This window comes from Oncorhynchus keta, chromosome 36 (genome assembly GCF_023373465.1).
Source record: "Oncorhynchus keta strain PuntledgeMale-10-30-2019 chromosome 36, Oket_V2, whole genome shotgun sequence".
In the NCBI taxonomy this organism is placed as follows: Eukaryota; Metazoa; Chordata; class Actinopteri; order Salmoniformes; family Salmonidae; genus Oncorhynchus; species Oncorhynchus keta.
This window is the reverse complement of record NC_068456.1, coordinates 14,101,589-14,127,228: the sequence shown is the minus strand read 5'-3', so window position 1 is coordinate 14,127,228 and position 25,640 is coordinate 14,101,589. Positions and strand designations below refer to the sequence as shown.

Sequence of the window (25,640 nt, the reverse complement as noted above, 5' to 3'; positions counted from 1 at the left end):
CGGTTTGAACAGTGGAACAGCTGAGTCGGAGTAGAAGTCATATTTGAAATCAAGGTTCGTAACTGTCGATCAAAAAATAGAGATGAGGAAGATATGGCAGTGGATGCCCCGAAGAGAATGTCAGAGAATCATCAGTTTCAGGATTTTGTTGCGTTTATTGCGCAGGTGCTAAATTGTAGTGGCCAAACTAACAAGAAATCAAAAAAAATTGGATATCATTGTAAATGCGGTAAAGGGTTTTTGGATCTCCAGGCCTTCATAGCTGAGACATTGCAGGGAATACTCTCTGAAGATGTTCCCCCCTCTCGGGCACCATTTATTACATTTTTATTTAAGCATTATTTAACTAGGCAAGTCAGTTAAGAAGAAATTTGTATTTACAATGACGGCCTACCAAAAGGCAAAAGGCCTCCCGCGGGGACGGGGGCTGAGTAAGACTGAGTATGTTTCGTGTATGTGTTTTGTTTATGTTTTATAGGGGCTCCTGAGTGGTGCAGTGGTCTAAGGCACTGCATCTCAGTGCTTGAGTTGTCACTACAGACACCCTGGTTTGAATACAGGCAGTGGCCCAGCATCTTCCAGGTTTGGCTGATGTAGATAGTCATTGTAAATAAGAATTTGTTCTCAACTGACTTCCCTAGTTAAATAAAATATTATGTTTTTCAAGCTTCCCCCCCTTTTTTGTTAACGCTGCTTAGTTTTCACCCCACCCAATAGATGGCGGCAATACACCATTGGAGGATGTAGTCCGCCGTAAAACCCCACCAAAGAAGAAGAAATGGACCTCACACCGGTTCCTTTTTAAACTTCCGTTCACAGTTCTCGTGATTCAATCGTTCATATAGCTAGCTCAGTTCATTAAATTCTAACAGCAGGTATGACAACTCAAAACATTGAACTCTGATGTGCAATGGACCGATATATATCGGACACGGAGACCGATGACCAAGAACAACCGTTGTTGCTCAGTCGACAAGATGATAAAGTCGAAAGAGGTGAGTGCCAGCTGAAACACCTGCCTTGTTAGATAGCTAACTAATATTTACAATTGGAGTACTTATATTGACATAGGATACAGAAAAAATGCCTACTAAAAATGGCTAACTTACTAGTTAATTTCGAAACATTCGGATAAATGATCTGCGTAACTAGCTAGTTACAGTAGCAAACTCATGCCTCTGCTGCTTGCATACTGCCTCACCCTTTTCTTTGTTTACGAGAATCAGGTGACGGAAAGAAAGCGTACCCTAAACGCGCTTCAGCCCAGCTTGAACCAAACATTTAATCAGGTGCTCCGCTAATAGACTTAAAAATCCCAAAACATTCCTTACCCCCAGGGCACTTTAAAGAAGTATTTACACAGGTAATACGAGAGAACTGCTCATAAAGAATGTTTTGGCTCGACTGTATGATTGACGGTAAACTATAGTTTTTAGCTACTTGTTTGATCAGCCCATGCATGTCCATTTGCTATTGGTGACATGTTTTACTGAAATGGTGGGGCCACCAATCAAAAATGTGTTGTCCCGTGACCCAGAAAACCAGGTATGGGTAACTGCATACGTGGAGTGTGTATGAAAGTGTCCGTTGCAGAGTAAGTGGGTGGATCGACATCAGTTAGTGTATGGAAACCTAACGTAGCAGGCGTAGAAAGACGGTTTCAATTAGTTACCAGCCATGTCATCTATATCGTGAAAGTTGATGAAAAATAAAAATGACTTTTTGGTCTTAAGGTTAGGCATAAGGTTATCAGTGGGGTTCATTTGAAAATATAATCTAACGACCCTGGGTTTATAAGCGCGGAAATCGACCCTGCCGCACGAGCATGGACCGCCGGACCTCGGGCTAGAAGGTCGAGTGTTCAAGACCTGTTCCCTGCCTGTTTCATTGTTTCCTATGCACTATTTCCCAATATGACCATATTCATCTGTCAAATATTTATTCTAGACCTGCTAGCGCCTCAACTGTCAGAAGTAGCCTATAGGCCTAACTATTTTAAATGAACAGTGAGCCATCCCCTTCACTCTTGAGTTGCATGTCTTATATTGCCTTCAGGTTCCAGGTTTAGATACTCCATAGTCAAGAGTAGACAGACACCATTTCATTCCCACAGGCTGCATAAAACACGCTTCTGTTCTGGAAGGAATGCTTTGGGAATTAAAAGGATGTTATTGTTGAATCATGGCAATCTTCAGTCTCAAACTGCTCTCAGCCGTAGTTAATGGTACTAAAAACAGAGATATGCTGTAGAACAGTGTTTCCTCTGAAAACTATGTGTAGCAGTGGATCACAAAGGGGGTCTGAGGTCCAGGCCTGGATTTTGTGGTTTTTAGAGGCAATGCCATTTGGCCTTCAAGAGGTTCCCAATTAACCAAAATGGCCAATTACATGTATTTGACAACCAAAAAAACAGTAGCTTTATTCTCTTAAGAAAAACACAAGTGGCATGCAAATGTACATAAATATTAGCCTACATGTTGAAGTGTCGGTGATAGCCTTTGTCTACATCCTGTCATGTCCTATGCTGACATGAGGGAGGCGCCTGAAAATGTAGCCAAACTTTAATGAGACTTTTAATTACATACACAGTACCAGTCAAGTTTGGACACACCTACTCATTCAATGGTTTTTCTTTATTTGTACTATTTTCTACATTGTAGAATAATAGTGAAGACATCAAAACTATGAAATAACACATGGAATCATGTAGTAACCTAAAATATTTGAGATTCTTGAAATAGCCACCCTTTGCCTTGGTGACAGCTTTGCACGCACATGGCATTCTCTCAACCAGCTTCATGTGCCTTGTTAATTTGTGGGATTTCTTTCCTTAATGCGTTTGAGCCAATCAGTAGTGTTGTGACAAGGTAGGGGTGGTATACAGAAGGTAGCTAGCTATTTGGCAAAAGACCAAGTCCATATTATGTCAAGAACAGCTCAAATAAGCAAACTGAAGTGACCAGTCCATCATTACTTTAAGACATGAAGGTCAATCAATCGTGAAAATGAAGACCTTCAAGTGCAGTCGCAACAACCATCAAGCGCTATGATGAATCTGGCTCATGAGGACCCCCACAGGAAAGGAAGACCCAGAGTTACCTCTGCTGCAGAGGATAAGTTCATTAGAGTTAATTGCAGCTCAAATAAATGCTTCACAGAGATCAAGTAAAAGACACATCTCAACATCAACTGTTCAGAGGAGACTGTGTGAATCAGGCCTTCATGGTCAAATTGCTGCAAAGAAACCACCACTAAAGGACATAAATAAGTAGAGACTTGCTTGGGCCAAGAAACACGAGCAATGGATATTAGACTGGTGGAATTCTGTCCTTTGGTCTGAGTCCTAATTTGAGATTTTTGGTTCCAACTGCTGTGTCTTAGTGAGGTGCAGAGTAGGTGAATGGATGACCTCCGCATGTGTGGTTCCCACCGTGAAGCATGGAGGAGGTGTGATGGTGCTTTGCTGGTGACACTTGGTGATTTATTTAGAATTTAAGGCACACTTAACCAGCATGGCTACCACAGTATTCTGCAGCGATACGCCATCCCATCTGGTTTGCGCTTAGTGGGACTTTCATTTGTTTTCCAACAGGACAATGACCCAACACATCCAGGCTGTGTAAGAGCTATTTGACCAAGAATGAGAGTGATGGAGTGTTGCATCAGATGACCTGGCCTCCACAATCATTTTGACCTCAACCCAATTGAGATGGTTTGGGATGAGTTGGACTGCAGAGTGAAGGAAAAGGAGCCAACAAGTGCTCAGCATATGTGTGAACTCCTTCAAGACTGTTGGAAAAGCATTCTTCATGAAGCTTAACACTTTTGTTAAACAAATCTTTGTTTAACACTTTGGTTACTACATGATTCCATATGTGTTATTTCATAGTTTTGATGTCTTCACTATTCTACAATGTTGGAAATAGTAAAAATATAGAAACCCTTGAATGAGTAGGTGTATCCAAACTTTTGACTGGTACTGTACATATACAAAGTATGTGGACACCTCTTCAAATGAGTGGATTTGGCTATTTCATCCACACATGTTGCTGACAGCCATGCAATATCCATGGACAACCATTGGCATTAGAATGGCCTTACTGTAGAGGTCAGTGATATTCAACATGGCACCGTCATAGCACACCTTTCCAACAAGTCAGTTTGTCAAATTCACAGAAGCGTGTGTTGTGTAAAAATCGTCTGTCTTCGCTTGCAACACTTACTACGGAGTTCCAAACTGCCTTTGGAAGCAACGTCCGCACAAGAACTGTTCACTGGGAGCTTCATGGGTTTCCATAGCCGAGCAGCTGCCCACATTCCTAAGATCACCATGCGCAATGCCAAGCGCTGCCATTGGACTCGGGAGCCATTTTTTTTGGGGATACCAGGCTAACGTTACCTCCCTGACCGCTTAGTGCTAACTGTAAAGTTTGGAAGAGGAATAATGGTCTGGGGCTGTTTTTCATGGTTCAGGCTAGGCCCTTTATTTCCATTGAAGGGAAATCTTAATGCTACAGCATACATTCTTGATGATTCTTGGCTTCCAACTTTGTGGCAACAACAGTTTGGGGAAGGACATTTCCCGTTTCAGCATGATAATGCCCGCGTGCACAAAGCGAGGTCAAAACAAATGGTTTGTCGAGATCAGTGTGGAAGAACTTGACTGGCTGGCACAGCCCTGACCTCAATCCCATCAAACACCTTTGAGATGAATTGGAACTCCGACTGCGAGCCAGACCTAATCGCCTCCCTAAAGCTTGTGTGGCTGAATGGAAGCAAGTCCCCGCAGCAATGTTCCAACATCTATTGGAAAGCCTTCCCAGAAGAGTGGGGGGTGTTATAGCAGCAAAGGGGGGACCATATTAATGCCCATGATTTGGAATGAGATGTTTGATGAGCAGGTGTCCACAAACCATAAACATAATTCCTTAAAACCTTGACTTGTTTTTATTTGTATTTTTTTTGCATTTTAATGAGGCATGTCTTACCATGTTCCGACCATAGGCATGTTAAGGGGATTATTTTATAAACCCTTCCTCATTGTTGTTGAATATTGTGAAGGACAAAAGATGTAGTTGTCAACATTTAGCATTCTCAAAATAATGTATTATCCTGTGCTATTGCACTGTGCCTGATCCAATGAATTCTAGCACCTCACAACTCTCTCTGTGGTCTCCCCTCTCTCTCAGCCCCTGCGTGCTGCTCTTCGAGGTACGGTCTGTCCCTGCTCTCCTGTTATGGTTTCTTTGTGGCCTATGCCCTTAGGGTCAACCTCAGCGTTGCCATGGTGGACATGCTTAACAACACAGACGCCAGCGGCAACACCAGCAAATCAGTATGTCCTGCACACTCCAGCCCTGCTCGCCCCATATACAACCACACTGTGAGTACCACCAGCCCAGCCCTGCTCGCCCCAAACACAACCACAATATGAGTAATCATGTAAAAACCACGACCACTATGACTGCACACATTACACAACCACACTACGACTGACTGTAACACTTAATCACGACACCACATAATTAGCAACCACACCTGTGTTGACTGGCCTGTTTGCTCTGGCCAAACAGAAAGCATTATCTGTGTCTTTGTGTGTCTGGCAGGCCAGTGTGTATGACTGGGACTCTGAGACCCAAGGCTGGATCCTGGGCTCCTTCTTCTACGGCTACATCCTGACTCAGATCCCAGGGGGCTACCTGGCACGCAAGTATGGGGCCAAATGGCTACTGGGCCTAGGAATCCTGGTAACTGTGGTTTTCACCCTCCTCACCCCCATGGCTGCAGACCTGGGTGCAGGCTACCTTATCGCTGTCAGAGTGCTGGAGGGTATTGGAGAGGTAGTGTGTGTACACGCAAGATGGCTATAAGCTCTGTCGAGTACTCATGAGAACTCATACTTTAGCATCTCTATGACCTCAACCCACTTTTTTGGGGGGGGGGGATTTATTTTGCTCATAATGTTTACCTGATTACTTCTCAGTGTGTACAGAGTCTGTAATCCAGGGATATTTTTGTATTTCTCAACAGGGAGTGACGTTTCCAGCCATGCACGCCATGTGGGCATTTTGGGCCCCGCCAATGGAGAGGAGCCGATTGCTCACCATCGCTTACACTGGTAATGCTCACTCTTATCCCACCCTGCACACACACCCTTTCATACTCTGAGAACTCACTCATGTTTGCATGTGTGGCTTATACTTCTCCTAAATTTAGGTGATTTTAAAAAATATATTTGTTTTCTTCTCCACAAAGCAGTTTAATAAAAAAAACTCCTCTCTCCAGGTGCTCAGCTGGGTACAGTGGTTGCCCTTCCCCTGTCTGCTCAGATCTGCTTCTACCTTGACTGGACCTGGGTCTTCTATATCTTTGGTAAGGCTAGCAGAGGGTTTTCTGTAGTGTCAGCTTTGTGCAGAGAGACAGTTTTGTCTGTTTTCATGCTTACACATGCAATGAATACAGACACTGTTTCCTTGTTTATACAATATTTTTTTACGGAACATGAAGGGGAAAAACAGTGGAAAATTTGAGTGGGGGAAATTTAAGTCCATGTCACAAGTAATGCTTGTTTAAAAAAAAATAAGGATATTTTAGTTATTTAGCAGACACTCTTATCCAAAGCAACTTAGTTTGTGCATTATTTGACTGTGTGTGTTTAGGTATTGTGGGAATTGTGTGGTTCATCCTGTGGGCGCTCCTTGTCAGTAACACTCCCAGCACACACCCGCGGATCACAGAACAGGAGCGACTCTACATCACTTCCTCCCTGAATAAGGAGGTACGTTGCAAAGGCAGCTGGGAATTGTAGTGTCTGAACTTTATCTAAGGCCCAATCTCTTGATCAAATGGCAGACTGGTTTTGTCAGGCTCGTGAGGATTTAGTTCATAAATGTAGAATACAGTGAAGTTATGTATAGTACATCTGAGAAGAAAATAAAAAAGTAATTGTTAGTGTAAAATGTCAAACTATTTGGTGTAACATTCAACAGGAGGAACACTGTTTTATGCAAACCTTTTACTGCACTCATAACTTTTTTAAATTATATTCTACTTATAGACATTGACTAGAAACACCCCCCTCCCTTTTGTTTTTAAACATCCACAAAGCGCTTTTCTCAGCGACTCTCAAATAAGCCTGTGAGAACAGTGATATTTCACATGCAAGTCAAGTGGTATTTTAAGATGGCAGTCTTTTGTTCTCTTGTTCAGCTCACTTTGTCGGGTGACCACATCCCCTGGGGGTCCATCTTGACATCCATGCCGCTGTGGGCCATAGTAGTGGCTCACTTCTCCTACAACTGGACATTCTACACGCTACTCACTTTGCTGCCCACATACATGAGTGATGTATTGGGCTTCAGCATCAAAGAGGTGCGTTTATACACTAGTTCTGAGTTTATACACACCCACAGACTCTTGTTATTAACCCAGTGTTTTCCCATATTAGAACGGTGCCCTGTCGGCTCTTCCCTACATTGGCTGTGGGCTGCTGGCCGTGCTGGGCGGCCAGCTGGCTGACTACCTGAGGGAGAACTGCTTCTACCGGACTGTGGTTGTCAGGAAGGCCTTCAGTCTCGTAGGTGAGGAGCAGCATCATCGTAACACACACATGCAGTCATGCTTACACAAGACTCCTCTCTGCTCACAATCTGCCAATTCAAACACCCACATGGTCTGTCTTTTAGCTGCATCTCACTTTACCTCTACATTTGGATAAATCACATGACCATATTTACCATATTGGGTCTGTGTATGTAGGTATGATTGGGCCGGCAGTGTTCATTGTGGCTGCTGGGTATACAGGCTGTAACTACATCCTGGCAGTAGCCTTCCTTTCCATCTCTTCCTCCCTGGGAGGAATCGTTGCCTCCGGGTTCAACATCAACCATCTTGACATCGCTCCATCGTAAGACTGGTCATCACTATTGATACTGTTGCTATGGTAGTGCTTAATTTTAAGCAAGAGAAATTACCAGTAATTTACTTAAATGGCATAGTAAAACAGAAGTAACCATCAACTTGTCTTGTTGTGAGATGTATAATTGTCTAGTGTGAATGTTCCTTTTCCCTTTTTAGTTATGCTGGAATTTTGTTGGGAATAACCAACTCCTTTGCCACAATACCTGGTATGGTGGGACCAGTCATAGCAAGAGCCTTGACCAAAAATGTAAGAATCACATCTGGTTTCATCATATCTTTCAGACAATGAAAGCACAGTCACTAACTCATGATTGTTGGACTTGTAGGGTGTGTTGGGCTCAGGATGTGGGTAAAAGTTGTCACATATCTAGGATCAGCTTAGCCTTAACTAGTATTTGGGAGAAACAAGGCAGCACTGACCTTAAACCAGTGTATAGATGGGGGCAACTTCAACCTACTTTATTGGTCTCACAGATGGCTCTGCTTCCTATTGTAGAACACTATAGATGAGTGGCAGACAGTGTTCTACATCTCTGCTGGGATCAACCTGTTTGGAGCAGTTTTCTACACGGTGTTTGGTCAAGGCGTGGTGCAACCCTGGGCTGTCCACAATCCCCATTCCCATGGCAACTGAGGGGGACAAAGGGTGACACCCTGTGGACCAAAATGGACTCGCACCATGGGAACGTTTCAACCAAGCTATTCTACACAACCCTAGTGGGGAAACGGCCTTTTAAAGTAACTTCTGATATTTTAATGTTTTTAGTTTTGGTAAGTGGACCCAATACTGGGTATAAGTGCATTTAAAAAAGAAAATGAATTACAATTTTTGTGATATGATTTTATTTTGTTTACAGGTAAGAGTTTGCTTGTTTTTAAATTCCTTTACATTTAAAGTCTTACATGAACTGACATCAGACAAGTAGCATTTCCACTTTGTCATTTGTTTTTCCTCTGTTCGATGCTCAGGAGGAAAAAAAGCCATATACGGTAAATGAAAGTTTTTGTATGTAGCAGAGTTATTGGCAACTGAAAGAGCACAGTCACCCAGGATAGAATCCATGTGGGTTTCTCGACTTGTGAGAAACTTAGTTTTTTTGGCCTTCCGCTTGTGCCTAAAGTATAGAACTATGATCATCAACCCAGTATATCTCATCTAATCAACACAGGTGACAGAATACTGGTAAACAGCAGTATTCCCTGTGTTAATGTGTCTACCATCCAAATCTGTCTTAATTGTTTTTTTTTTTTACTGATCAGTTATGTTTACTTGCTGAACCAACTACAATGAGGGAGTTTTAAAGGGTCTTGTCTACTTGATTTATTTTTAACGACATTTCAGAGGATGGAGAGCTGCTTTACACGCTACTTACAATGTTAATCATGGCATACTGCCAATTTGGTTGCTTTATGTGAGGGTGACATTTATTGCACAGGCTTTGTCCCCCCCACCTAAAGGAACAGTACTTATGTTTGAGACCACAAATGGTCTGTTTCTCAATTTGCTATTTCATCGTTATGTTAGTTACATACTGTCTCTTTATAAGCTTTGTACACGAGGCAGCGTTTAGACGTTCTGATCTATTTTCCATTAACTGGTCTTTCGACCAATCACATCAGATCTTTCCCATCTGATCTGTCAAATCAGAATTGGGCTGCCTGTTATTGCTTGCAACAATGTAACTGGAAATCAAAAGGGCATGCCCGTACTCCAAATATTTAGTTATGCCGGCCTATGACATCCCTTGGGAAACCCAACTACCAAACCATCTGTGCTCCTGAAACTGATCTCATTATAAATAACTTTAGGAAAGCTCATTTTGAGCAAGCCATGAAAAGAGAACCGTTTAACTGGAAAAGAATATTGAAAACAAATTGAGTCAGCCGACAGGTACATATTTTATAAACATAAATTGAAATGGGTAATGTACCTGTAAATCCATCAACAAATACAACCGTGGTAATAAATTGGACTGTCTAAACGCAGACACAGTAATCACATTATCTTAAATGTGGATATTGGCATATTTGATGTCTGATCTTTAAGAGAAGGTCAAATGAGGAACGGCTCATTTCAGTCAATGACTGTAAGTCTAATAAAACATTTCAAGGAAATCTTATTGAATATGCATGGGTGTCTTGACTCATTTAGGCTGTAATTACACTGACAAGTTCATTTGGGGTAATTCTAAAGCCAACCAGGGTATGGCTGTAAAGTTCAATCATGTGCCTGCTGTGCAAAACATGAATAATGGTCTTGTACAGTGCCTTCAGAAAGTATTCACACCCCTTGACTTTTTTCACATTGTGTTACAGCCTGAATTTAAAATTGATTAAATGAAAGCAGACATTGAGTTACCCTTTGAGTATAGTGAAGTTATAACACTTTGGATGGTGTGTCAATACACCCAGTCACTACAAAGACACAGGTGTCCTTCCTAACTCAGTTGCCAGAGAGGAAGGAAACCTCTCGGGGATTTCACCATGAGGCCAATGTTGACTTAAACAGTTAAAGTTTAATGGCTGTGATAGAACACTGAGGATAGATCAATGTTGTAGTTACTCCACAATACTAACGTGAATGACAGTGAAAAGGAGAAAGCCTGTAGAAAATATAAATATTCCAAAACATGTTTTCAACAAGAAACTAAAGTAATACTACCGAAATGTGGCAATACAATTAACTTTTTGACCTGAATTGAAACATTACTGAGTACCCCCCACATATCTTCAAGCATATTGGTGCTGGTAATCGTAAGAACTAGGGAGTTTTCCAGGATAAAAAAAAAAGAAACCGAATGGAGGTAAGCACAGGCAAAATCCTAGAAGTAAACAGGGTTGTCTGCTTTCAACCAGGCACTGGGAGATGAATTCATCTTTCAGGACAATAACCTAAAACACAAGCCCAAATCTACACTGGAGTTGTTGAACAAGAAAACAGTGAATGTTCCTGAGTGGCTGAGTTATGACTTAAATCTACATGTCTGTTGTCTAGCAATGATCAACAACCAGTTTGACAGCTTGAAAAATGGGGAAATGTTGCACAATCCAGGTGTGGAAAGCTCTTAAGCCTTGTTTATACTGCAGGCCTTAATACTCAAATCAGTTTTGTTTTTGGAATACTGACTGTCGAGACAGGTAAGTTACAAGTTACCAAATCAGATGTGTGTGTGTGTTCAGACAGCAGTCATTTGCTGACATGGCTATGCTAGTTGTCATAGTAACAACAGGTGTGTGAGCAGTGGTGTAGGCTGATTGGTGGTGATGCTCGTGCTTCCCATCACTCAGAAGTTATATAGCAAGCTAAGGTGACGATGCCTTCCACGGACGTTTCCCAGTTGCTTTGAATGTTCAAAATCATAGTGTAAGAACACATAAAGCCTCAAAGGATAAGATGATCCCACTTTCAAATCTAAACTCAGCAAAAATAATAAATCTCTTTTTCAGGACCCTGGTCTTTCAAAGATAGTTTGGAAAAATCCAAATAACTTCACAGAGCTTCATTATAAAGGGTTTAAACACTGTCCCATGCTTGTTCAATGAACCATAACTAATTAATGAACATGCACCTATGGAACAGTTGTTAAGACACTAACAGCTTACAGAAGGTAGGCAATTAAGGTCACAGTTATGAAAACTTCGGACACTAAAGAGGCCTTTCTACTGACTGAAAAACACCCAAAGAAAGATGCCCAGGGTCCCTGCTCATCTGTGTGAACATGCCTTAGGAATGCTGCAAGGAGGCATGAGGACTGCAAATGCGGACGGGGCAATACATTGCAATGTCCGTACTGTGAGACACCTAAGACAGCGCTACAGGGAGACAGGACGGACTGCAGATTTTGTGCAATTCTACACATTTTTCGATGAGGCGGAGAGGAAAAATATACGTTTTACAGCTCATTTCCTGCAATTCTACAGATTTTGTTGTAGGATGGAGACAAATGTTTTCAGTTTTTAATATGATATGAGTGACACTGATTAACCTTGATTACTACAAGTTTAGCTGGCCACTAGACTCAGTTACCAATCTAAAAAATGTTAGCTGACATGGGTTAATTATTTATTGTACCTTTATTTAACTAGGCAAGTAAGTTAAGAACAAATTCTTATTTACAATGACAGCCTAGGAACAGTGGGTTAACTGCTTTGTTCAGAATGACAGACTTTTACCTTCTCAGCTCAGGGATTCGATCTAGCAACTTTTTGGTTACTGGCCCAATGCTCTAACCACTAGGCTACCTGCCGCCCCAAATTGAGTGCCTTTCAGTGAATGATGAGAAAAACTGTTGACTCACAACCAAATTTCAAAATTGCACCTTGTGTATTCTACTTCGGAACAAGTTGAGACCCAGACGGAGTTCACACTTTTTTTTTTTAAATGATGTTTTGGGAAATTGATAAGAGGAGCCTTCAAAAGGATGCGGGCTTGCAGCCAGTTGCCCATCCCTGCTCTACGCAGTGACATGTATTCATGGTTGCCAAGGGAAGCCAGGCTTCCCCCCCAAAATTATGAATGTATCTTTAGTCTCTGTGATTCATACTTTTCCTTCAATTTGCAAGAGGCTGAATGCATCTCACAGGAGAAAGCATCCGAGTGAGCGAAACAGCGCCTCTCTCTATGTGTGTAGTCCATCTGATTCTGTCTAGACCAACCAAGTATGACATTAATGCTACGGGCGGCCGCAAAGGCAAGGGAAGCCAGCGAGCATCGGGCCTCCCTTGACAAAAATGTATTAAAAAAATTAGCCAATCAGCATTGAGCTAAACTGAGTGAGCTCAACTGTGATTGGTCCTGGCGCACCAAAGTGTCAAGGGAAGCCAGCTTGGATTTGGCGTCACTCCTATCAAATCCCATTGAGAGCATACATCATTGACAAAAAAACTTTAATTGTTGCATCTCGTGTTGTTCTCCGGTGGTTAGCTAGCCAGCTAGCTAAAATTGTCCCTTTCCAAAAATAGCCATGGATGGAGATATGGATTTAGACTTGTGGTTTTATTTCAGTCTCTGTACTGGCCAATGATTATAACAGCGATTCTGATCCAACCATTAATTCATACATTGTTGTGCCCCTGGCCTGAGAGATAGATGTAGAAGGCTAATGTTAACTTGTGTTGCCCATGAATGGAAGTTAGGTGAGTGAGCAAGCATTTTAGCCAGGACAACAAAAAATAAAAAGTGTGTAGTGTATGACAGAGTGATAGACCGTTTTGTCAACATGGGTGAGTCAACATGTTTTTCTACTTTCACGAACATGCATGCACACACACACAGAAATCAGAACCATGGACAGCCACATATTTAACTTGGACTAAATTGTTTTTGGAATCTTTTAGTTATCACTGTATTAGACTAAACCGAGGTGATGACGTTGAAATATTGACGTTGAAATGGTGCTGGCATAGGGGAGGCAGCTCCTGTTTGCGACTTGCAGTAACTCTGTGGTTCTAAATCAATAGTTGTGGAGCAGTCCGAAAATGTCTGAAACATTAACTTGCTTGACCATGCTGTCGGTCATGCTGTAGGTTTGTTACTGTACAAGCAATATGCTTTGTGGACTTCACTTAGAGAGGTTGATATCGGGTTTTATGATAAAACAAAAAGGTATTTAGGCCTATACTGTATAGCATGTTCACAAGGCAAATTAATTAACAGGATGTATAGAGCAAACAACGCAATCATCACAACACAGGTTGTAAATATGGCTTGGCTTCCCCAGTGATTTTACCCACGCACCGCTACTGGCCCTGTGTCTAGGGCACTGGGGTATATAATAGAACGATCTCCGAAGGGGTATGAGCATTGAACGCAATTGCGTAACCCCCTCCTGTCTGCGATAAACAGATCAGCATCTCGTCACAGTCTCATTCAGCACCGGACTTGACTCATTCGTTTGCGCAGGTAGGCAATACTTTCCAATAACTACGCATGTGATACATTGTTTCAAATCTAATGCTGTAAATGGCGAATGACTGAATGTTTATATTTTCCATTTGCCTTTACATTGTTGTACGTAACGTTTGTGGGCGTGTGAATATTGCATTGTTGTTGGAAGCCGACAGTCGACCGCTAATGCGCAGAGATAGGCCATATTCGAGTAAGCGTACGCGATGAGAGAACATGGCGGCAGAGGCAGGAGGACGGTTTGGAAATCCAACTAAATCCTCTAGACTTCATCAGAATTATCCGGTCGCGCAGCTAATTGTAGCACCTACATTCCAGTCACCTGTTTTTAAATCGGCTTACATGGACAGCAAAGTCAAATGAACAGTGGAAAAACAAAAACTATTGCAAAGAAAAATAAACTATTGCAAAGCTACCATAATTTTATTTTAGAAATAGCAGTCAGTTCTGGTGAAATCTGGTATCAGCTCCCAGTGCACCTAGATACGCATGCAGAATTAGGCTACTGTAATAATTTCCATACATTGCTCACCTAATGAAATTGTCTGTCATAAATATCAACAACCTAGGGTGTTAATCAATTTTGCAATTGTAAAATGAGGTGAATTTGTGGTGTTTCTGTCATTGTCATGCAAGTCAATGAAAAGGAAACAACACGACTGTCCTAGTAAAACCGGCATTTATTTAAATATAGTATGTGTTATTCCCCAGCATTTAACCTGTGCATTCCACTGCAGTAGTCTGGCTTCAGAAATGGCTGCTGCACATTCAATGCCAAGGCTCATGACAAAATGGAGGAATGTCTGAGGTTACAGTTATCAAGTTGATATGTAATAGGGAGGATATTCAGTGACATAAGAGCTGATTGTCTCAATGTCTCACTGCTGAGCAGTGGCAGGTAGCCTAGCGGTTATCGTGTTGGGCGAGTATATGGCAGGTAGCCTAGCGGTTATCGTGTTGGGCGAGTATACCTGAGCCGAGGTGAAAAATCCCTAATTTGCTCCAGGGTCACTGTACTACTTCTGACCCTGTTAAACAACATTTCACTGCACCCATCCCGTGTGTGACAATACACATTGTTTTGGGTGGCCGAGGAAAGGAGGGATAACTAGCTAGAAACTAACTGTGTCTTGAGCTTGATGCAGTTCTGTGCCCCCTGACAGTTTGCTAACATTAAATGATTGCTGATTGGTCTTGTGGTGCCATTTATGTGAAATTATTTTTGTGTGTAAACTGTGCTTGTCCTTAGAAGTTATGCTGAGGCAGTAGCTGCTGGGGCTGTTACGCAATGGGAAGTCAGCTGTAGTGTCCTTGTCCATGGTGCTGTAATTCACTGTATTCCCTTGTGGAGTCTTTGCCCAGGAAATCCTTTCAGATCCATAGACCTTGCTGCACTTTTCCACCTGCAGACTCTCTCACTGTCACTTTAACCAGTCAGCCATGGGCAAGGAGAAGCTCCACATCAACATTGTGGTGATCGGCCACGTGGACTCTGGCAAGTCCACCACCACTGGCCACCTGATCTACAAGTGCGGTGGCATTGACAAGAGGACCATCGAAAAGTTTGAGAAGGAGGCTGCTGAGGTGAGTAAGAGTTGGTACTGTACTTTGCAAACATCTACTGATAGTCCGTTCTTCTGTTGGCCAACGTGTTGTAAAAGGGCTCAGTACACTGCTGTTATATTGTATGAACCAATAATCTTCATAGGCTACCTAAAGATTGACAGTTATATTGCCATATATTGTCTAATTTGACAATACATCTTGGCAATAGAATTCACTACCATTGACTTCTCCTCAGAAATGTCATATAACCAGTGATGTGTGTTTTTTCTCAGATGGGGAAGGGCTCCTTTAAGTATGCGTGGGTGCTGGACAAGCTGAAGGCAGAGAGGGAGCGTGGCATCACCATTGACATCTCACTGTGGAAGTTTGAGACCAGCAAGTACTACGTCACCATTATCGACGCCCCCGGACACAGGGACTTCATCAAGAACATGATCACTGGAACCTCCCAGGTCTGAATCACAATGACACAGTCCTTCCTTACACACAGACACCTGCCAGGTCTTCATTCAAGTGCCTGGAAGTCTATTATTAAACTTGCAACTGTGGTTTTCCAGGCTAGCTTATAGCTGTACTATAACCACAGGCAATTTGCGGACTCAAAGTGCCATCTTAGTTGCATAGGACTTTTGAAAACTAATTGTATTTATTATTCACATGTTCTGGTGTTTACAGGCAGACTGTGCCGTGCTGATTGTGGCAGCCGGTGTGGGTGAATTCGAGGCCGGCATCTCAAAGAACGGGCAGACCCGCGAGCACGCCCTCCTGGCCTACACCCTGGGGGTCAAGCAGCTGATCGTGGGCATCAACAAGATGGACTCCACTGAGCCCAACTACAGCCAGAAGCGTTATGAGGAGATTGTGAAGGAAGTCAGCACCTACATCAAGAAGATTGGCTACAACCCGGATACGGTAGCCTTTGTTCCCATCTCTGGCTGGAACGGAGACAACATGCTGGAGGCCAGTCCTAATGTACGTAAGCAAGAAGCTAAAGGGCATTTATTTTGTATCTTTATACTAGGATAGCATTGCAGCCACAGTGAGCGGTTTGAGTATCTGTAATATAATCTAGCAATGTGCCGATTTCGTCATACACGTAAACGTATCCGTTTTATCACTTGATACGCGTGAAACCAGGAAGTGCGCTTTAAATGCTGCTAATTAAATGCTGGTAAAGCCTATACCTCTAGTGCACATTACTGCGCATTGTTAGGCTCCTTCACTCAATCACACACATTGTTCAAAGGTAAACGACCCCGACAAATAAATGCACATTAGGGCCATTTACTTAGTCCTATTCAATTATCAACGAAATAAGCGAATAAATACCCTAATGCATGGCTGGCTACTGCTGCATGCATTTATTCCAGACGCAGATTTAGAGGAAGATAGGCTAATTTGCTTGTCTTTATTGTTTCACTGCAAAACCTCTCTCCCGACACTTATGCCACAACATTTGTACAATTAAAATATCAACATTGGTCATTTCATTTTAGAATAATCTGTCACTCGGTAAACATGCCTGGGCAAGAATAAAAAATAGCAAGAAGCATGGGCTAGGATCACGACATAAGATGTGGTCAACAATGGAATAATTATACTGGCAGACAAAGTAGGACTACTAAATAACGCCAAGTAGACAGAATATATGGCCTTAAAAGTCTACAGAAAATAACTAGATTGTTGTTCAATCACTAGCTACGGATTCATACATGACGTTTGGAGAAGGGGAGACTTGTGGCCCGAGAAGAGTGACTGTTCGTGAAACAGCCGTGCATATGGCTGGGTCAATTAGAGCAGACGGAGAGCGGCTTATTCTAATTCAATTGTTGCAACAGGCTCAACAAATAGTCTGCCAGTTTCTTTACAGACAGAAGAACTAGTCAATAGTTTGGAGCACACAGCGCTTCACACTGTTTCAGTGAAAGATGTGTGATGGCAGCTGAACATAAAACATGTCCGATCATTGATAATTACAAAAGAAATACTTGTCAATCGTATTATGAAAATTCTCCATATTCGTTATGATACTAGTTTTATCTGAGTATTCGGCACACCCCTAATATAATCTGCCCTCCGCTTTAATTTGAAGAAAGTAAGTCAATGAAAAATGTGGAGCACAGCACACTTTATAACTTTGATCTACTGCTCACTCGGGTCTCCTCCATCCTCAGATGACCTGGTTTAAGGGATGGAAGATCACCAGGAAGGATGGCAGTTCGTCCGGGACCACCCTGCTGGAAGCTCTAGATGCTATTCAGCCCCCGTCCCGCCCCACTGACAAGCCCCTCCGCCTACCCCTGCAGGATGTCTACAAGATTGGAGGTGAGCATCGCACCCACCTTAGAGGCTGCCCATTCGTAATGATACATTCTAGAGATGTAACGATTCACAGATATGCATCAGCCCCTGATTCAAACCTGAGACTGGCTAGGCCACTCCAGGACCTTGAAATGCTTCTTACGAAGCCACTCCTTCGTTGCCCGGGCGGTGTGTTTGGGATCATTCTCATGCTGAAAGACCCAGCCACGTTTCATCTTCAATGCCCTTGCTGATGGAAGGAGGTTTTCACTCAAAATCTCACGATACATGGCTCCATTCATTCTTTCCTTTCCACGGATCAGTCGTCCTGGTCCCTTTGCAGAAAAACACCCTCAAAGCATGATGTTTCCACCCCCATGCTTCACAGTAGGTATGGTGTTCTTTGGATGCAACTCGGAATTCTTTGTCCTCCAAACACGACGTGTTGAGTTTTTACCAAAAAGTTATATTTTGGTTTCATCTGACCACATGACATTCTCCCAATCTTCTTCTGGATCATCCAAATGCTCTCTAGCAAACTTCAGACAGGCCTAGACATGTACTGGCTTAAGCAGGGGGACACGTCTGGCACTGCAGGATTTGAGTCCCTGGCGGCGTAGTGTGTTACTGATGGTAGGCTTTGTTACTTTGGTCCCAGCTCTCTGCAGGTCATTCACTAGGTGTGGTTCTGGGATTTTTGCTCACCGTTCTTGTGATCATTTTGACCCCACAGGGTGAGATCTTGCGTGGAGCCCCAGATCGAGGGAGATTATCAGTGGTCTTGTATGTATTCCATTTCCTAATAATTGCTCCCACAGTTGATTTCTTCAAACCAAGCTGCTTACCTATTGCAGATTCAGTCTTTCCAGCCTGGTGCAGGTCTACAATTTTGTTTCGGGTGTCCTTTGACAGCTCTTTGGTCTTGGCCATAGTGGAGTTTGGAGTGTGACTGTTTGAGGTTGTGGACAGGTGTCTTTTATACTGATAACAAGTTCAAACAAGTGCCATTAATACAGGTAACGAGTGGAGGACAGAGGAGCCTCTTAAAGAAGAAGTTACAGGTCTGTGAGAGCCAGAAATCTTGCTTGTTTGTAGGTGACCAAATACTTATTTTCCACCATAATTTGCAAATAAATTCATAAAAAAATCCTACAATGTGATTTTCTGGATTTTTTTTCTCTCATTTTGTCTGTCATAGTTGAAGTGTACCTATGATGAAAATTATAGGCCTCTCTCATCTTTTTAAGTGGGAGAACTTGCACAATTGGTGGCTGACTACTTTTTTGCCCCACTGTATATAAAAAAATGTATTCTACCTTCTGAAAATATCTGATCTATTGTGACAACTGATGTGTCGGCTCCTTCTGTGTCAAACTGCATACAACTTTGTTGACACTGCAAAATACTAATGAATCATTATGGGGGGAATTCCAACGCGAGTCTAGTGCCCATAAATGGAACGTAATTTCCGGTGCAGATTTTTAAAAAGTTTGACATCTCAGCCAGGTTCTTCCTTTAAAAGTTTGCGAGTTTATACTGCGACCGTTTGTGGTAGATGGTGGCATTCTGTCATTGCACCACACTATCACAAGGAGGAGTTAGAACGCTGATCTATCGGTAGGTCTAAATTGTGGTGTTTTCCGTCAGTCTCTCTCCTCCTGCATCAGGCAACAACAACAACTGTCGGTGGTCCTGGGGTTAAGAGAGAACTTGGATAAATACAAATGGGGGAATTTCACTTGACATGTGGACTGACGATTTTACAAAAAAAATAGGCACAGTGAGCTTTTGGTTTCTCTCCATCTGAATACAGAATAAAAATTTAAATATCTAACTGCCTCTACTTACAAATTAGTAAGAATGTCTCACCCAATGTTCAAGAATGGCCTTTTTCCCTTTATTCAAATTACTACAAACGCTCACTTTCAGTTATTTGAAACGAAATCAACAAAATTATTTTTAAATAATGTGATTATTATAATTAACCCTACATTAGAATTATATAAAAAGCCTCTTAGATATTCTCACAGATCAGATTTGCCCTTACGAAAAATGCCCTTTAGATATTTAGAATCCTCCAATCCTCTAAATTAAATTGGCGGAGAGTCAGGCGGCATTGGCGGAGTTGAAGAGGGCGAGGAATTATATAATTAACATTATTTATTTATTTATTTATTTTCTGTGATCAAAAAATAAAATGAACAATTAAATTCTTTAAGAGACCCGTTTAAGTAGTATTTTAGTATTTTGATACAGGGAGAGAAAACAAACGTAGCAGGCTGTGAATTCTGCAAACAACTTTTCTAGGATGGGCTAATAGCAGGACAATAGACTCAACCTTTACAAAGGATAGTCTAATAGCTCAGCTACAGTAGGTGTGAACCCCCCAACCCACTTGAAATGTATTAAGTACTCAAAAGGTTTACATTTCTAACTCTAAACCTCATGCAACCGCAAAATGTCAGATCAGGCATAAATTGTACAGTATTGATGCTTTCCTTAATAAAATAATGATAGAAATACTCTTTCAAAATGCAGATGTTTATTTCAACTATCAGCAGGACCAATAGGGAATAAATATCACTGAATGATAGGGACTGGTCTTGATAAATACATCAGATTTTTATTTGGAAATGTAAGGATCATTTTGCTTTTCACTCAGTCCCTTAGTAGCCTAGGCCTACTCCCGACCAGTCCACACAAGTTTCTTCAACTGTCTTCTGACTGTGATTAGAGTGATGTTGATTGCCTTTGCCGATCGCTCATCATCTTCAACCATCAGTGAGTGTATCTTACAGAGTCCACCAAATGCATTGTTTTAGTACTCTACAACCCAATTTGCCCCAACAAAAAAATGCATCAACACCTCAAATATATTAATTTATTATTAACCCTGCATTATAATTGTAATGCAGATGTTTATTTCATTATGGATCCATAACGAATTGCTATGGGAATAAATATCATTGAATGACGTCAACTATTTCAGCACCGCTTCTCGCTCCTGGCTTTATTTTCACTGAATCTCTGTTTGGCTATTGGTTAGCCTACAATTAGGGTGTGGAAATGTTAGGATTATTTTGATTTTAGTACAGTAGCCTACTCCAGACCGGTCACGTTGTACAGCGTCCTGAATGTTTCGTTTGAAGTTTTTCTTGGAATAGAAACACCATAATTAATTTGACTAATATTAAGCTAGATTTCATAAAATCAATCCCATATACTATGTTCTTACAAAAAAATATTTAAAATTCTCTAGTTCAGCCGATATATAAAAAAGTCAAATGATTCTCAAAGATGCCCTCTGGTGGTCAAACTTGCACTAATTAGCATAAAAAATGGCAACAATCGCTGACACTTAAATAACTTGACATAGAATTCTGCGGCAACCCACAAGGTGTGGTGCAGAACGGCACAACTTTTAAAGGAAGAACTACTATACACCGTATTCTGACCTTGACTTTATTCCTTCATAATTCCTCCACCTTTATGCGCGATGAAACAATGAATAAGGTCACCCAACCTGCCAGTTCCAAATGGAACATCTATTCCCCCCCCGCAATAGAAATTAACGCCCTTCTCCATACACTAATTTACAAATTGATAAGAGGTAAATGTGTAAGCGGATTGTAAATATGAATACATTGTTTTAGATCTATTTTACAATATCACTGGAGACGAACGTGAAACCAGTCATATGGCAGCTAACAGAAACACATCAACATCACATCACATCAACAGATCACCTTTTCCACAGTGAAACGCTGGCCTTAACTTGGGATGCAATTTGGAGACCCAAGCTATAGGCTTCTGTAGCCATGTGCAAATGACAGTAGAGTGCCAAACCTGGAGTTGAATTATGATTTCTAGAATATTTAATACAATTTTTGTAACAATGTGTTAAATATTAGCCACTATCAGTGGCCACCGTCAGTTATACCTGCATACATTTATAATGGTCATTGACTTGTTCGTTTAATTTAGCATCATTCCATTACATCGTTAGTTTACCTATGGTTGTGTGGTTGTTCCTGTGGATCGCTAGCAATAGTGGATCATATTAGGCTAACATATTACAAGTTGTGCAATAATTTGGGACATGTAGCCTATTTGAATCATTATGGGACTCAGACCATACATAGCAGTTTAAACCTAGAGCACAGTTCATGACAAAAACACTGTCCCATGATTAGTGAGGATTATTAGGGCAGATTTATAGGACTACTGTTCAACCCCTATTGTACACTTTACTCACCTTCGATATTTCATGGATTGAATAATAGGGCAACTTTCAGGATGAATCAAACAACTTTCACTAATATATTTAGTACTAAAAGGCTCTCCATATCAGTTTTCTTTTAACTTTTTTAAACATTTTGCCCTGGATGTTTTGAACGGTCTGTCTAGCAGAAGATCCAGAGCATGGTTTTTATTTTTAGGCTTTTGGAGCAGATGCAGGTATAAATATACAAATCATCCAACAATGTGCTGGACCAGGCTCAAAGAAAAGAATAAACGTGTCAAATTAATATAAAAAACTGAAGATCAGTCTGACTAGCACCTAGGGCTCAGAACAACCCTAACTAACCCCTGCAGAGACAGGCGGCAATCTTCCTTCCCATAAAGCTCTACATCTCAGCATTTATAACCTGGCAGAGACCAGGTGACAGGAAACACTTGGAATTGAAAGCACTTTGTCAAACTAAGCCAAGAAACACTTTGCAAAGTAAACAACTACAATAACAGTTTAGATACTATAACCTGTACAATACAGAATTATCTAGAATACTAAGAACTGGACTAGGGAAGAAACTCTTCCCCCAATTAGTAATGGAGTGTCCCTTAATGAGCAGACAATGATAACCTGTGCACTTGGAGGCCACACCTCTCCACATGCTACAATACAGGTCAAACATTTGTAAGTACTGCTTCAGACTGGCAAATAGTACTGCCTTAGACTAGCAACATAAATAATAAACAATCTGATTTACGTCATGTCTTCAGTCATTTGTAGTCAATGTTTATGATTTATTATAGTTCAAACACAGGTGACACTCAACCAAAATTATTATTTGGTGAGGTGACCTAGCAATTATATTAGTGTATAGTGTTGAATGGGATTAGTGAGGAAGCACAGTTCTCTCACAATTCATGAATACTTTACTAACCCGTGTCTTAATATGGACTTGGTCTTTTACCAAATTACTATCTTCTGTATACCATACCTTACACAACAACTGATTGGCTCAAACTCATTAAGGAAAGAAATTCCACAAATTAACTTTTAACAAGGCACACCTGTTAATTAAAATGCATTCCAAGTGACGAGCTCATGCCAAGAGTGTGCAAAGCTGTCAAAAGGCAAAGGGTGACTTCTTTGAAGAACCTCAAATATAAAATATATATTGATTTGTTTAACATTTTTTTGGTTACTACATGATCCCATGTGTTATTTCATAGTGTTGATGTCTTCACTAGGCCCAGCTCATGAGCTCCATCAACAGCAGATTTGATTTAGAATGGAAAATCTAGTGTTTATGCAAATGTTAGTGCATCAAACTGAATCGCAACAAAACGTTTCAAACTAAAACTCATCGTTCCTGTATCGTATCAGAGTCCATGTATCTAGATATGTATCGAATCGTCTTGAAAGGGAAAGATGCACATCCCTAATTACATCCCTTCCTCATCCTCTCTCCACCTTCACTTTCTTATCTGCTCTCCCTCAGGTATTGGCACAGTGCCTGTGGGTCGTGTGGAGACGGGCATGATCAAGCCAGGCATGGTGGTGACCTTTGCCCCTGTTAATGTAACCACTGAGGTGAAGTCTGTTGAGATGCACCACGAGGCCCTGACCGAAGCAATGCCCGGTGACAACGTGGGCTTCAATGTCAAGAATGTGTCCGTCAAGGACATTCGCCGTGGCAATGTGGCCGGAGACAGCAAGAACGACCCCCCAATGGAGGCAGCAGTCTTCACAGCTCAGGTGGGCGGTGCCAGATAACACACTCACACCTACTGTAGAGGTGTAAAAACCATAGAACCAAAAGACATACAACTAAAAAAAATTAACTATGATACACAGTGGTGATCACATGGATAAAAATATTGGTGATGATGATACAGCTTGGCAGTTACTAGTAATATTCAATCTATTCCTTTCCTCATTCATTCTGCTCTTCTCTCACAAATATTTATTTGTGGCACAGTGTGATGAGCTGTGGGGAACAATTTTTGGAAGTAAAGAGGCCAACATCTAATATCAGTGCTGATACAGGTGCTGACAGAACAACCATGTTGACTGTGTCTGATATCTTCTCTAGGTGATCATCCTGAACCACCCAGGTCAGATCAGTGCTGGCTATGCCCCAGTGCTGGACTGCCACACTGCCCACATCGCCTGCAAGTTTGCTGAGCTCAAGGAGAAGATTGACCGTCGCTCAGGCAAGAAGCTAGAGGACAACCCAAAGGCTCTGAAGTCTGGAGACGCCGCCATTGTGGACATGGTCCCGGGAAAGCCCATGTGTGTGGAGAGCTTCTCAGAGTACCCTCCACTGGGTGAGTACTGTTGGGTAGTATAACTCTTGGGCCTGGTTGGAATTCTTTGAAAATGGTTCCACTCTCCCTTGAAGTTGCCTTGGATCTGACATCCTCTCTCTTCAGGTCGTTTTGCAGTGCGTGACATGCGCCAGACTGTGGCAGTCGGGGTGATCAAGGCTGTTGAGAAGAAAGCCCCCTCCACTGGTAAGGTCACCAAGTCTGCCCAAAAGGCCCAGAAGACCAAATGAATGTTGTGCTGTGCTGCTGACTCAAGAGTCACCCATGGCAGGACAGTGGTCACCCAACTCCACCCCCCTATCGGCTGCTGCAACTCCATAGTCAAAGACTGGTTAATAATCACAATGCATCGCAAAAGTATCAGAAGGAAAGAAACAAATATTAAGCCTAGTCCTTAAGACAGTGTTTGTTCCCCCTCTCATTTCAAAGTGGTTAGATTCATGTGTATTTATTTACGTTGTAATAGCACATTGCTAGTTTTAAACGTGTACTGTTAAATATGTGAATGACCATGTTCCCCATGTGTGAGATATTGTAATCATAGAGGGGCGTGTAAACTGCCACTCCCTTCCTCTCTGTACTGCAGTTAGAAGTCACTCTTCACGTCGTCTGTTGTCTTGCTTTTAGTGTTTGTAAACTACCTGGTGCTTTATAGTAGCCTTTGGTAATTAACTCTTACAAGTAGAAAATTATTTCTCTAAAGTGTATGTTGTGTTATATATATATATTGTTGTACTCTAGGCACACTGAGTATACCAATAGTTGACTCTCCAATCACTTTTAATTGGCGTTTTGCTATCTTTGCACTGGAAAACTTTTAATTGGCAGATGCTGTTGCACCTTACTCTGTTCGAGATGGCACAAGACTCGTCATGACATTAAAAGATAATTTAACCAACCAGAATGTCTCAACCCTTTTTCGATTGAAGTGAATCATTAATTGCTCTAAGCTGTGCGTTCTGTTAAATGAATCCTCTCTGGGGTTCATCGATAACTGAGGAGAAATCGTATACTGTTTAACTGAGTTTGCTTAGTAATTTGCCATTGTGTAGTAAACTAGTTAGGGTCAAGAAAAGTACAAGTTACATAGTATCTATCGGGGGCAGGTAGCCTAGCGGTTAATCCCCGAGCTGACCAGGTAAAATCTGAAGTTCTGCCCCAGCACAAGGCAGTTAACCCACATATTGAAATGTAAATCCTTGATGGAAGATGGGGATTTAGTTGTCATACATTTACCTGACAATAGCACATTTCTGTTACATGTATTTTGTACTACACTGGGCTGAACTCCAATGTAATTTTCTAACAAGATACTTTTGAGAAGTAATTAAAAAAACATTTAAAAAAAGGTTCACCATTATGGCTCCCTTTCAAGTATATGAACTAAATA

At 41.6% G+C, this 25,640-nt stretch overlaps 2 protein-coding genes across 2 annotated transcripts; both read left to right on the top strand.

Moving 5' to 3' along the window:
• Positions 1-791: 791 nt before the first annotated feature.
• On the top strand, positions 792-10,045 carry slc17a5 (solute carrier family 17 member 5). Its single transcript, XM_035754292.2, has 11 exons — positions 792-995; positions 5,190-5,383; positions 5,607-5,840; positions 6,031-6,118; positions 6,286-6,372; positions 6,660-6,778; positions 7,210-7,371; positions 7,448-7,580; positions 7,759-7,906; positions 8,077-8,167; positions 8,417-10,045. Exons 1-11 carry the CDS (start codon positions 911-913, stop codon positions 8,552-8,554), a joined length of 1,479 nt encoding a protein of 492 aa, XP_035610185.1. The 5' UTR covers positions 792-910; the 3' UTR covers positions 8,555-10,045.
• Positions 10,046-13,665: 3,620 nt separating this feature from the next.
• eef1a1a (eukaryotic translation elongation factor 1 alpha 1a) lies at positions 13,666-25,148 on the top strand. Its single transcript, XM_035754289.2, has 8 exons — positions 13,666-13,822; positions 15,235-15,409; positions 15,664-15,843; positions 16,067-16,363; positions 17,566-17,716; positions 23,422-23,678; positions 24,016-24,250; positions 24,356-25,148. The coding sequence occupies exons 2-8, from the start codon at positions 15,266-15,268 to the stop codon at positions 24,478-24,480; spliced, it is 1,389 nt and encodes a 462-aa protein (XP_035610182.1). The 5' UTR covers positions 13,666-13,822; positions 15,235-15,265; the 3' UTR covers positions 24,481-25,148.
• The last annotated feature ends 492 nt before the right edge of the window (positions 25,149-25,640 follow it).